At 39.5% G+C, this 12,230-nt stretch overlaps 1 protein-coding gene across 11 annotated transcripts in view; it reads left to right on the top strand.

Annotated features, from left to right (window-relative positions):
• The window catches only part of MYT1L (myelin transcription factor 1 like), a 305,938-nt gene that overhangs the window by 272,558 nt on the left and 21,150 nt on the right, over positions 1-12,230 (top strand). For all 11 annotated transcript variants that reach the window (XM_027797859.2, XM_027797865.1, XM_027797864.1 and 8 more), the window contains 3 exons: positions 214-276; positions 5,125-5,208; positions 6,552-6,773. In XM_027797859.2, the coding sequence (XP_027653660.1) occupies positions 214-276; positions 5,125-5,208; positions 6,552-6,773 (369 nt within the window). The remainder of the gene's footprint in view (positions 1-213; positions 277-5,124; positions 5,209-6,551; positions 6,774-12,230) is intronic.

The raw sequence follows: 12,230 nt of genomic DNA, 5'->3' as shown, positions 1-12,230 counted from the left end.
GGGCAGGTGAGGAATAGCAAAGTTAAACATTTTATGAATGAAGAAAGCACATTTGTCCCCGGTGTGGAATTAAGCTTAGGTTTAGCAATGGCTAGAGGTCCCCAGGGCTGGCACCTGTGGAAACAAGGACTGAGCCAATGAATATTTTTTAATGGGCGGTTACATCTTTCCTGTCAGTAACAGTGCTCCATATCTCTTCCATTATTATTCTAGGTGTCCCACCCCTGGGTGTGATGGCTCTGGGCATATTACTGGAAATTATGCTTCACATCGAAGGTATGTAAAGAGAAGGCTTTGTTCTTTAAGTCAAACAACGGAAGGGCTAGAAGGGACCTCAACAGACCTCTCTTCCCTCTCTCAATAGTGAAGTAGCATTGAGTGCTGTACATAGACATGGGCTGGTCTAACTCATTCTGTTTACCACCAATGAATAACATTTCTCAGCTTCAGCATGGCTCACTACCCAAATAGGTAGGAATGTTTTTGCTAATATCTATCAAAACTTTTGCAGAAAATTAATCTAGTTTTAATACCTTCTCTGTTAGCCCAGGGAAGGAATTCAACATTCATAAATTTCTGCTGTTTTACATTCTGAATGACTTCGTTCTTCTCCTCACAGTCTTACTTTTCTGGACTCAAATCCTATTCCTGCATTTTTTTTTTCCCTACAAATTATATTTCTTGATTGTTCCTGTCAGTCTCTTCCAGGCGCCCTCCATATTTCTTGAAAAGCAAAACTGGACCCAGTTCTCTACCTCCTTTCCCAGCTGAAGCCTTACCAGATTTAATCAGAGAGAAAAAGTACCTATTTCATCTAATTGCACCAGTCTTGTTAGTTAGTACAGGCTTGTTTTTAAATCTCAATGCATTGCACATAATTATGTCACGGCAAGAGAGTGGAAACAGAAATTTATGGATGAAAGCTGTTACTTTAACTGCCTAAACTGTAACTGTGATCCTTACCAAGGGCCAAAGAAAACTTCCCATTTACTAGTTAGGGTATTGTTGGTAACCCCAAATCAATTCTGGTGGCACCGCTGTAATGTTACGCATGCTGTGTAATTAGCAATTCCCCTGTGGCTATTTGAGAACTGTAAAATCAGTAGAGAAGGGCTGCAGCATATTTTGTAAATAGCTGTCCATTGTTTAATCAAAGAATAATTGTGTAGCCCACCTCTCTTCTTAGTAACGGCTCTTTACTGCCATGCATACTGTTGGGTCTGGATATTTGCTTGCTTCACCAAGTCTCTGTAGTTTTACAGTTGGCTATAACCAGTCAATACACAAATTCCCAGCTAAAAATGTATTCCTACTAAAAGCAATTAACTGTTTAAAGTCAAAACATAAATAACACAGAGATTGGGAATGTGCCATACATTTACATGCTGGAAAAATGAAAGATCATAGTAACAACTTCCATAATGCACAGTTAGACATCAAAAGTACAAATAACATTATAAAGGAGAAGATGTAAACATTTTAAAAGTACTTACGTGACGTAGGGGATTAAATCACACTTTCAAAGGGATTTAAGGTCAGGTGTAGAACTACATTTAACTATATGTGGATTTATCAACTCCCTCCTCTACCAGCACTATGCTTGGTGTAGCTATGTCCCGACTTTGTTGTTTCAGGAAGCTGTTTACATACTCGGTCATCTATTTAACCAGAAACAGGCAGAACATTGAAGGTGCAGCTGGCAAAGTGTCACAAACAAGCAACCTAAAAGCTGGCAAGGTTAGCGTGGGAGAACCACTGCATGTCAGATCATCCTGGCCACTGTAGGACCACAATATGAGCTGGATGGTAGTAGCTACTCTTGCCTGTAAATCTTTACATTCTTGTATTTTTGCATATGAGTGCTGGACAACGATTTTATTTGATTCTGCAGCATACTCAGTACACATAAAGATATAAAAGATAATTCTGCAAAACCAAGTGATGTGAAATTTGCCCAGTCCACTGGGATTTAACACATTCAACCTTTTGAAATGCCACCATGTCTATACTGACCACACAACTCCTTCGTTTCTCTTCCAAAAGGCCTCTGGTAGCCCCGGGTCCTTGGGTACCTGCAGGCATGGGAGCACTGACACTGAAGGAATAATGTCTTCTGTGCTTAAAACCATCGATGTCCCCAGGAGACCTGTCACATTTACACAGAGCCAGCCCCACACTGTTTGGGTCATGATATCTGTCAAGACCATTTCTGAGGCAGTGAGGCTGGCTGGCCAAAATGCACACTCTTCAAAAGGGCAGCAAACCAGTAGCCTAAATCCAGAGTGGTTACCTATGAAAGACCCCACAGTGCATTCACTTTTAAGGTTTTTAATTCCCACACTGAAAATTAGCATTTACATCTGCTTGCATCTGAGTTAGCATTTTTGTTTGCATTTGATACCATCACTTACAACCCTTTCCGTTTCAGAAGGAAAGGAATGACAAACTTCTCTCCTAAATGGCTGCCAAAATGCCTAGGTATCATCTATATTTAAAATGGCTCCTCAACAGCAAGCACAGATGAAGGCAGATTTAACTCTGCCATAACTCTGCAGTTCCACATGCCCATTCAATGTATTGCAAGAAGTTATATCAGCATATAATGGTGTCAAAATTCCCTAGATGTCTTTTATCTTCATATATAAGGAATTAAACTGATATAAAAATGAGTTAATGTTTACTTTGTAATAGCTTTTCATTATTATAGGATAAAAAAAAATTAAACCAAAGGCTCATCCTTCACATATGTTTTCTTGGTGAATCTGCTGTCAGAGGAAAAATGAATTAATCATAACCTCAGAAGCTGTCTGTTGGAGATGTCTGTTTAGAGGACCTGAAAGGTCTTAGAATTTTCTAATAAATCATAGTGCCGGAATAGAAAGATCTATTGCAAAAATATGTTGCACCGAAATACCAATAAGTACGTGATAATTAAATTGATTTAATATGTAGAAAACATTAAATCATTAGTCAAGGCAGAAGCTCTTCGTTCAGATATTGTTATGAAAATGTCATCATCTACAAGCATACCCATCTGTACACCTACTAAAAAAAGTGTTGCTTTCTGAGGCATTTCTATTAACTATTTAATTTTCATAGGCAAAACCTAATGATTCTTACACAGTGGGTACGATGGGTCTCACAGGTAAGCTAGGGATATCTGTAACTCCTGTCCTTTCCCCTTCATTTCGAGATTTTTCTGTAATCCCATTTTTCTGCCCATACAAGACAGCAACGAACCAACCTGTTCCCAAACTGCCCCCTTGCCCCAGAGCCTGCTACCTGTTATTCTAAACCTCTCAGGCTTTCTTTCTCCTGCCTCTGTCTTCTTAGAGATTATGATATTTTTATTTCTGAAGAAAACTGTTTTTAGTTTTGGCACAGGATTTCTGAGATTTAGTTTCTGCACAGGGAACTATGGTACTTCAGTGTGCACTGTGCAAGTTGGAATAAACAGCAGCTTGCTTTAAAAAGGAAAATGGTCAGCTGCATTTAAACTAGAAAATGAAATGGGATGAAAGCACAGCTCCAAGCGTCAGACTGCAGATGCCTACACTATTAATTTGTTAGTATGTCCCCTGGCATGGTACTGACCCAGGGACACTGAAACTCTTCCAGGCAATTCTCAGACATGATTTGGGGCTCAGCATGGGTCCGGATCATTCTTCATAAGCAATATGGGTGGAGCTGTCCTGCTTACAAAGACAGAGAGTTTAGTTGTACTGATGTGACCTGGCTGGTCTTCGGTCAAAACAGCAGTTCTGGGTCCCTCCCGTTTACCACTGTAGATGTAGCCCTGCCATCTCACTAGAAGTTCCTAGGTAATACACTATGTCCAATATCTTGTGCTAACATTCTTCCCTTTCTTTAATTGATTTATTTATGACTTTGCAGCATGTAAACTCTATTTTTGTCTATTTTTCATTTACTGCCACAGAATTCTGTCTGTGATTGCATCACCCTTTTCTCTGCTTGATTGCAGAAGGTGCGATTGCATCACCTTCTCTCAGTCTTCACTGGTCTTGACAAGACAAAGTAACTGAAAATTTTGCTACCAGTGTTTCTGCCTCTTCTTCCTGACAACAGGACCTACTGTACAACACTGAAGTACCTTTTGTCATGCTGGAAAAACAAATAAAAATTAATCTCCTATTTTGTTTTCTTCTCGACAGAAAATTTTCTTTGTTAACACTAATTTGTCTCTCATCTCAATACTTTTGAAGGTGGTGTTCTACTAATGGATTTCTTTTTTAATGTTGATATGTTAAGATGGAAATTATATTTAAACAGAGGACAAAGCATGATTTTTTGATAGACATATTTGTGTCCTTGGATAGCAACTACTTTAAAAAAATCTTTAAATATCTGTTGTCAAGTTTACTAAATGCTTTCTATGATGAATTCTTCATATGCAAAGGACAAGCTGAGCTTATAAAATCTTGGAGTAGATATATCTTTTTCCATGTTGTGTAGTTAAAAACAACATTCTCAGTGTCTAGTTAAAGCTAACATTGCTTAACCTAACATGTAACTTTGTCTCTACTAAATCTTTTTGTCTGGGTGAGTTCTGAGCACTGAAACTCTTTCTCAGGAAGGCACTGTACAGCTCTCAGCTCTGCCACTTTTTTATTCAACTGTTCTACAGGATTCTTACGTGACATTTGAGAAGGTCTGATAGTGTTCCTAATGCGCTCCCTACAGAAATCTTTAGTCTTACCAAGAGATCCAAAGACTCCTTTTGAGCCTGTTCTTCCGTCCCTCTCGGACATACAGAGGACGTGATGTCTCTCAGCCCTGAAATACTGACTTCTGTTCCTTGTAAAGCTGTCGCTGCTTGCTGCTGAGTCAGCTGGAGGGACTATTAGTCAGGGAGTTCAAGAGCTCCTTTCCCTGGCTCCTTGGGGACTGCCTGTGTGTGGTCTGCACGGTGCCTGCAGTCCTGTCCTGCATCACGAACTGAGATACGCGGATTCCCCCTCGTGGCTGCATACTGCAGCTCTCCTTATTCAAACCACTTGGAAAATGGGCAGGGTTACCTGTTTTGCAGGTTTTTCGAAAGTGTATCCCTTGTAAACTGTACCCAAGAATGAGAAACTGCATTTTAAAATGTTTTCTTTTACTCAGTCTTTCAGGCTGTCCGCGAGCAAAGAAAAGTGGAATCAGGATAGCACAAAGCAAGGAAGACAAAGAAGACCAAGAGCCAATTAGGTGAGAACAAATATTGTAAAAGGGCCTTCATGTGCTTTATAAATTCATACATATCTTCAGGGGTTTTATTAAGTGTTACTGTGTGATAGTTATCCAAGAGCCAAAGGCCACGCTGATTTCTATGAATGGACTGCAAGTCAAGGATCTGTGCTGATCTTTATGGCAAAGGACACAATGTTCAGCCAAGGATGCCATTCTCTATAATTTAGTAAAAGTTTTAAATATGTTTTTCACATGAAATGAACAAAATTACCTAGATCTTTAGCTCCCAAAAAACCCTTAAATGTGTTTGCATACTAAAGACAAACCATTCATGCTAAATAAAGTAGTTACAGGAATAGAGAAATGAGTATTTGTATGAGATTGCTGCAACAAATCTGACTGTTAATGCAGTCTGCAAGAGGAACAAATGCCTGCCTGTAGGTCTTAATTTCTTTTTACAAGGTTCTCTGACATCAGTGACCACTGAAGTCTGTGGATTTAGTGACTGCTTAGACCATTCAGGACTGGATCCTCGGCAGAGAGTTGCAGCCATATTTTAGTGTAGGACAAACAACAAAGTAACTGGCCTTGTTTTGACATGTGTTATGTAGTAGTGTACTGAAAAAACATTGTTTTCCTCACACATTTCACTTTGAAGATTCTAACCTGTTCCTTCTAACCCTGGTTATTTGTTTTTTAGAAGTATACGGGGCAAATGTATGGGGGAATTCCCAAGTAAGGAAAACCATCAGATGAATACGAACTGCCTTCATTGATCTCTCTAGGCTGTAGCACTAGTTTGTTATAATCTCTCCTATTCAGAGAGTGGTGAAAGGTGCTCAGCATTTCTGATGAGGTGCTATGATCATTTCATGCCTAACTGTTTATACCTAGCATTTGCAGGACTTCAGACAAGTCTTCTTTAGTTTCCATACACATAAATAAAATGTACCAAGGATTATACTAAGTAGGATTTTATGCTTATAGAGTTTTTATGGGCAATTTCCCTGCTGAGCAGAGCTCAGTAGCCAACATTTCAATTCCAGAGTGGTATTTACTGTAATGAACACCTGCAATTCAAATAGGCATCTCACTCCTTTTGCTGCTATTGCACAATACCAACAGCTGTGACTTCGTCTGCTGGCTAGCCTCCTTACAGTTTATCAAAGAACATAGTTTTTTCATAGTAGTAACATTCTGCTTGTAATTTTACCCGCTACAGGGTATCTTGACTATTTTTAAGACCACAATGCGTGAATGTTCTTTTCTTTTCATGTCGGGTTTATTTTGACTTTATTGTAGAGGCTACCAGGTATATGATGGCAAGACAATAAAGTTTATCTCATCTATCTGCTATCCAGATGTCCAGTTCCTGGTTGTGATGGTCAGGGTCATATAACTGGAAAATACGCATCCCATCGCAGTGCATCAGGGTGTCCTCTAGCTGCCAAAAGGCAAAAGGATGGGTACCTAAATGGCTCACAGTTCTCTTGGAAGTCAGTGAAAACGGAAGGAATGTCATGTCCAACCCCAGGATGTGATGGCTCAGGACATGTCAGTGGTAGTTTTCTTACTCATCGTAGGTGAGTAACTGGATTATATTTTTCACTTATGCTTATTATTGAAATTAGATTAGCAAAATTTGAAATACAGCTTTTTGTCATGGCATTTCTCTCTTCCTTTTGAATTCCATTATTACTTTGAAAAATAATCTTCCTACATATATTTGTAGATAACTGGACATCAAGATGCACAATTGTTTTTTAATGCAAGTCCTTGCAGATAGAGACCTGAATCCAAATCTATAATACACAGAAAATTTTAGGGAAAAAAGTGTGTATGACAATACTATAAGTCTGCTACTGCTTTATTGAGTGCCTCTGGACAAATTACCTTAGGATAGACTTTGTAATAAACATCTGAATTCCCATGATTTTCAGAGATGTCAAACACATTAATTCCAAACATCAGAGCATGGAACTAAAGAATTTAAGGAACCAGTTCCTTAAATGAAGTACTTTTATTCATTTGGTAATGAAAATGTTTGCTCAAAACAATAAATGTAGAATACAACAGATTAATTCAAAATAATGGAATACAGATATGTGACAAAATAAATACAAAGCCCAATTTTTCATAAACTTAGCAAAATAAGAGAACTTCAGCAATGATATTTTTCATCGCTTTTAAAAGATTAAGGAAGAGAAAGTGGCCAGTCTATTAGAGATAAATCTTGCTGCCATTTTAGATATTAGGTCATGAGGAAGCCAGGGTGTTCTTAGAGCTTTGGGTGGAATTTTCAGCCTGGACATGATTATAATGCCAGAGCAAATTTCTTATTTTATAATCACTAATATAAAACTCTATTACTTCAAGTATGTCAAGCCAATGTGCCTAATTTCTCACCCTTCTCCAGGCAGACCTCAGCTGAACCTCTGTACCTTTAGTTAACTAAACTAACCTGATCTTGTTTTGTACTCAGTTCTAGATGTAGAGGTGAAAAGTGTAATTCTTCCTTCTCTTGCCTGTAACTATTATTTCCTTTGATTTTTTCTTTGACAGTCCTTTCTAGCTGAACTCAAAAGCCTTACCTGAAACCTCTAACTGTAACCTAAGCCTAACTGCAACCTCTCTAGACTTCGTGCACATAGTTCTTATTTATTGTTTAGGTTCAGAGTTGTTTTTCTACTCTGTGTTTGTATGGTACCTACCAGGAAGGGATTCTGGCTCATGACCTGAAGTGCTACCTAAATGGTCAAATGTATTACATAGCCTGCAGCTCCCATAGGATTTAGGGAGCAGCAGATGGAAAAGCCCCAACCATTTGTGCCGATGTCCAAATGTGGATTTAAGTTTCTGACTTTCAGTAAAATATCAGTATTGGTGTTCATATCCAAGTTTAGCTTTCTTCATAATGGTGTAACATTTATTTAACTCACAGAGATCTGTCATTAAAATTTTGCAATTTTTTTACCTTTAGTGGAAAGGTACAATATAATTACTGAGAGATTGCTTTCAAGGAGTATTTACATAGTATTTACATTTTCAAGGAGAAGATTCTTGCAACAAGAATAACTGACTTCTAAAAGAAACACACTGATACTAAATATAATTGTTCTTCAAAATTAAAGGGCAAATGGTACTTGAAGGGTTTGTGGTTTGTTTTTTTTTTCTATAGGAACGTTTTCGTGAAAAAAAACCCAATAAAATTCAATTTTTTAATTTTTTTTTTTTTTTTTTTGCAATAGGGAAACCTAAATATGACATTGTCCTGGTTTTCAGGTTTCCATTATGCACATACTAGCCATGTGCTTCCTTGAGTACCATTATCTTAAGCAGAAACTGAGACATGTAAAAGGCTTACCTTGTAAGACCAGTTTTGGGGCAAAAAGGTCCATTGTTAAGAGGAGAGCACTAGATGAAAGTTTGCTTAAAAAGACTCACTGAAGTAGACTGAGCTTACTTAATTATCTTCATGTAACAAAGTGCTGATATTCTAAGTTGTGTGAGCAAGTTTAGCCATTTCTTGAAGCATCTAAGCTATAGCAATATTGATAACAAGCCATATTATTTTAAAGATATGATTAATTCTTGTAGAATTCTTAAGATGCTGTTAAAAGGGCTTAGTTAATTTTCTCACACAAATAAAAGGGCTTGGAGCTGTTTTAGATGCCTTAGGATAAGTTACGTGGCCTCCAGCTGTTGCTCAGAAAGGTAGGTCCAGTGCCATATTTATCAGCCTTAGGAGATATGTCTTCTCAAACGGCATTTCGTACCTGTATATGGAAAACTGAATTGAACTCTGCACAGAGGGTTCAACTTCAGAACAATTCACCTGCTTTAAGAATCTGCTTGTGGGTGAACAAGATGCATTTACTTTTCTTTCGGTGAATGGAGTCTATGGGTCCTGGATAGTTGCTCACCTCACTCAGTGAAGTAGACACCTGCCTTTAATCAGAGTTGTATCCTAAATGTCACTGAGTGTGTCAATGGGGAGTGGGATTCCCCTGCCCATGAATAGGTACTTTATACCATTTGAAGTGTTCATAGGGCGTGCAAGGTGGCCGTACTGGGTTGGTAGAAGTGACTGAAGATTTGTGAGAAACTCCCGTTCTTTGATTATGGCAGCTGAGAGCTGACCATGGCTCACAGGGGATCTGGAAGGGTGCTGGTCTTGGTAAACGAATGGGCCCCAGAGCTCCATGGCCGCTTTGACACATAGTTCCCATGCAGACATTTAAACTTAGGTGTCCTAATCTGGAGTTCAGTCCCACCTAAACCACAGACTAAGAATTTCCTCACCTAAGGATGAAATATTCCCTCACTTTTAATGTATCCATTTCATTAGGCTGTGGTCTCATCTTCTACCTCTGACAACATTTTGCTGTACAGCTGTGGCTGTAAATCTCAAACTCCGCCTTCTGAAAAGAAGCAGTGCTGTGACAGCTGCACACTGAGACCAGGCTGATGTACAGTGTTTTGCAGGCATAGATGTGTTCAGCATGCGTGGGGAGAAAGCAGGGCTAAGACCATTAACTGAGTCAGTAAAAGCTCCTTGGGAGGTAGTAGGTAAAAGTCTTAATTTTTGTCAGGATGGATTGCTTTTCTCCTAATAGGTTATTTTTCTTCCCCAGTACAAGTGTTTTTCTATCAGCAGACTTCTCAAAGCACATGTATTAATTGCAGGTGTAGTTATCCTTAATGTGTTATCTGAGATTTTTATATTCTGCTGTATTTATCCAAGCAGCTGTACTATGGGAACTGGAACAACAGACTGCCTTGTGAGAATGATGCCAACTGTTGAATTTATTTTTATATATATATATATGAGAGAAGTTTTTGAGGCAAAGATTTCTTAGAGCTGCTGTTGCACTTTGTACACATAGTGTCATTCCACTGATATCAATGGACCCTGGAAATGATTCACAAGGGCTGGTAAATCAGCCTTTAAGTAGTTAAAAACCTGCTCTAACCGGTATCACATAGCCTGGAATTTAAATTTATGTGTATTTGTTTGTACATGCTTCTGAAGCAGAAATAAGTAGTCAGTGGAAAAAGTCACATATTTCAGTAAATTTGAATCCTACCCTACGAACAAAGGCACCAGCAGAGGCTTCTGTTTTTTTAATGTTTGCCATGCCTGTCTGCAGAAATTTCTATGGATAGTTTTATTTTGTCAAGGAGTTTGCACAGGAAAGAATAGCAACAGAGGGTTATCAGTAGGGACTTGAAGCATAGGATTAAGAGTACTGTGCTTCAAAAAGGCGCCTGTGCTAGCAGGAGAGGCCAGTGAGAAATTAGGTGACCTATCAGCAATATGAAAATGAATTGGAAGCCATGTAAGCATGGAGTCAGTAGATAGGTAAATGACATAGGTTATATTGAAATGTAAATTAGTTATTGTATTACAGCTTTCCAGTTTGGTTCCTGAACAGGCCCTTACATCCCCATACTTAATTTAAGAAAATTTTTCTGGATGGCATCATTTCCAATACTGTAATCTGGGGGAACTCAGAATATAGTTGGATTTAGCAACCCTGGTCCTTAGCGCAGGAGGGGAAATGTGCTTGGGCTGACTTTAGTGGAAATTACATGCAGAAATGCCTTTTCAGATCTAAAACAATGTTCTTGCTCCCATCTCCTGCCCATTTTTATTTAAATCAGTGTTCACCCATTTCAAACACAGTAATGTGGCTTTTAAATTCCCTTTACTATGGAGAACTGTTGCTGTTTAATCCCGGTAGGGAGCTCAGCCCTGCACAGCTGCTCGCTTGCTCACTCCCAGCAGAATGGGGGAGAGAATCTGAAGGGTGAAAGTGAGAAAACTCGTGGGTTGAGACAAAGACAGTTTAATAAGCAAAGCAAGAGCCACACACACAAGCAAAGCAAAACAAAGAATTAATTCACTACTTCCCACCAGCAGGAAGGCGTGCAGCCATCCCCAGGAAAGTAGAGCTCCATCACGTGTAACAGTGACTTAGAAAGACAAACACTGTATCTCTGAATGCCCCCCCTTCCTCCTTCTTCCCCCTACTTTATATGCTGAGCATGACGTCATATGGTCTGGGATATCCCTTGGGTCAGCTGGGGTCGGCTGTCCCGGCTGTGCCCCCTCCCGGCTCCTTGTGCACCCCCAGCCTGCTCACTGGTGGGGCGGGGTGAGGTGAGGAGCAGCAAAGTCCTTGCCTCAGTGCAAGCCTGCTCAGCAGTAACAAATGCATCCCTGGGTTATCAACACTTTTCAGCACAAATCCAAAACACAGCCCCATACTAGCTACTGTGAAGAAAATTAACTCTATCCCAGCCAAAACCAGTACAAAATCATATGCTAGTAGAGCTATAATATACAAGAGATGATCAAATTGTAAGTATTTTCCCCATTTACAAGCTAATGCTAAATAAAGATGAAAATGTACAGAAGGGGAGTTTTTCTTTAGTGTACTCTACCCTTGCTGAGGACAATGGGTCTCCCAGATCTGTAAACAAGTTTATAGAATAATTTTGTATTTGGGCAGCAAGGGCACGCTACTGTGTTTGCAAAATGTCTAGTGTGCTGGGAGGAAGTAATAAGTAATGGACATCATGCAGTGCCTTTTCCCTTCTGAAGGGATGTATGTAGAAATTGTGAGGTGGTTATGGGAAACGTTTACCTATGACAGTTATGGTCTATCGACTTCACGCACAGGAAGGTTTAGTTGATGGTAAGGCTGTCAGAAAGCCTGCAGAAAGATAATAGCAGCACACTCAGATCAGCCATTGCCCCATGTGTATGTCCTGAGGTGAAGGAGCACTGCCGGTGTTGTTTCTCCTAAATGTTCTAGGTTGGTCACAGCTCTGAGCTGCACAGCTGCATTGCTAAGCTTGGGAACAGGCAAAGATGAAAAGACAAAAAGATTAAAGCTCAAGACAGGAGCTGCCCTCTGCAGCTTCTTGCTAGAAGCAGGCAGATACTGACACTCACACAGATCCTCAGAGAACCTCTGAGCTCCCAAACACTGAAAGCATTCAGGACGTGTCAAATGTGAGGGAAGGAGGACGGA

This window comes from Falco cherrug, chromosome 6 (genome assembly GCF_023634085.1).
Source record: "Falco cherrug isolate bFalChe1 chromosome 6, bFalChe1.pri, whole genome shotgun sequence".
Lineage (NCBI taxonomy): Eukaryota > Metazoa > Chordata > Aves > Falconiformes > Falconidae > Falco > Falco cherrug.
This window is presented reverse-complemented; position numbering and strand designations above follow the sequence as displayed.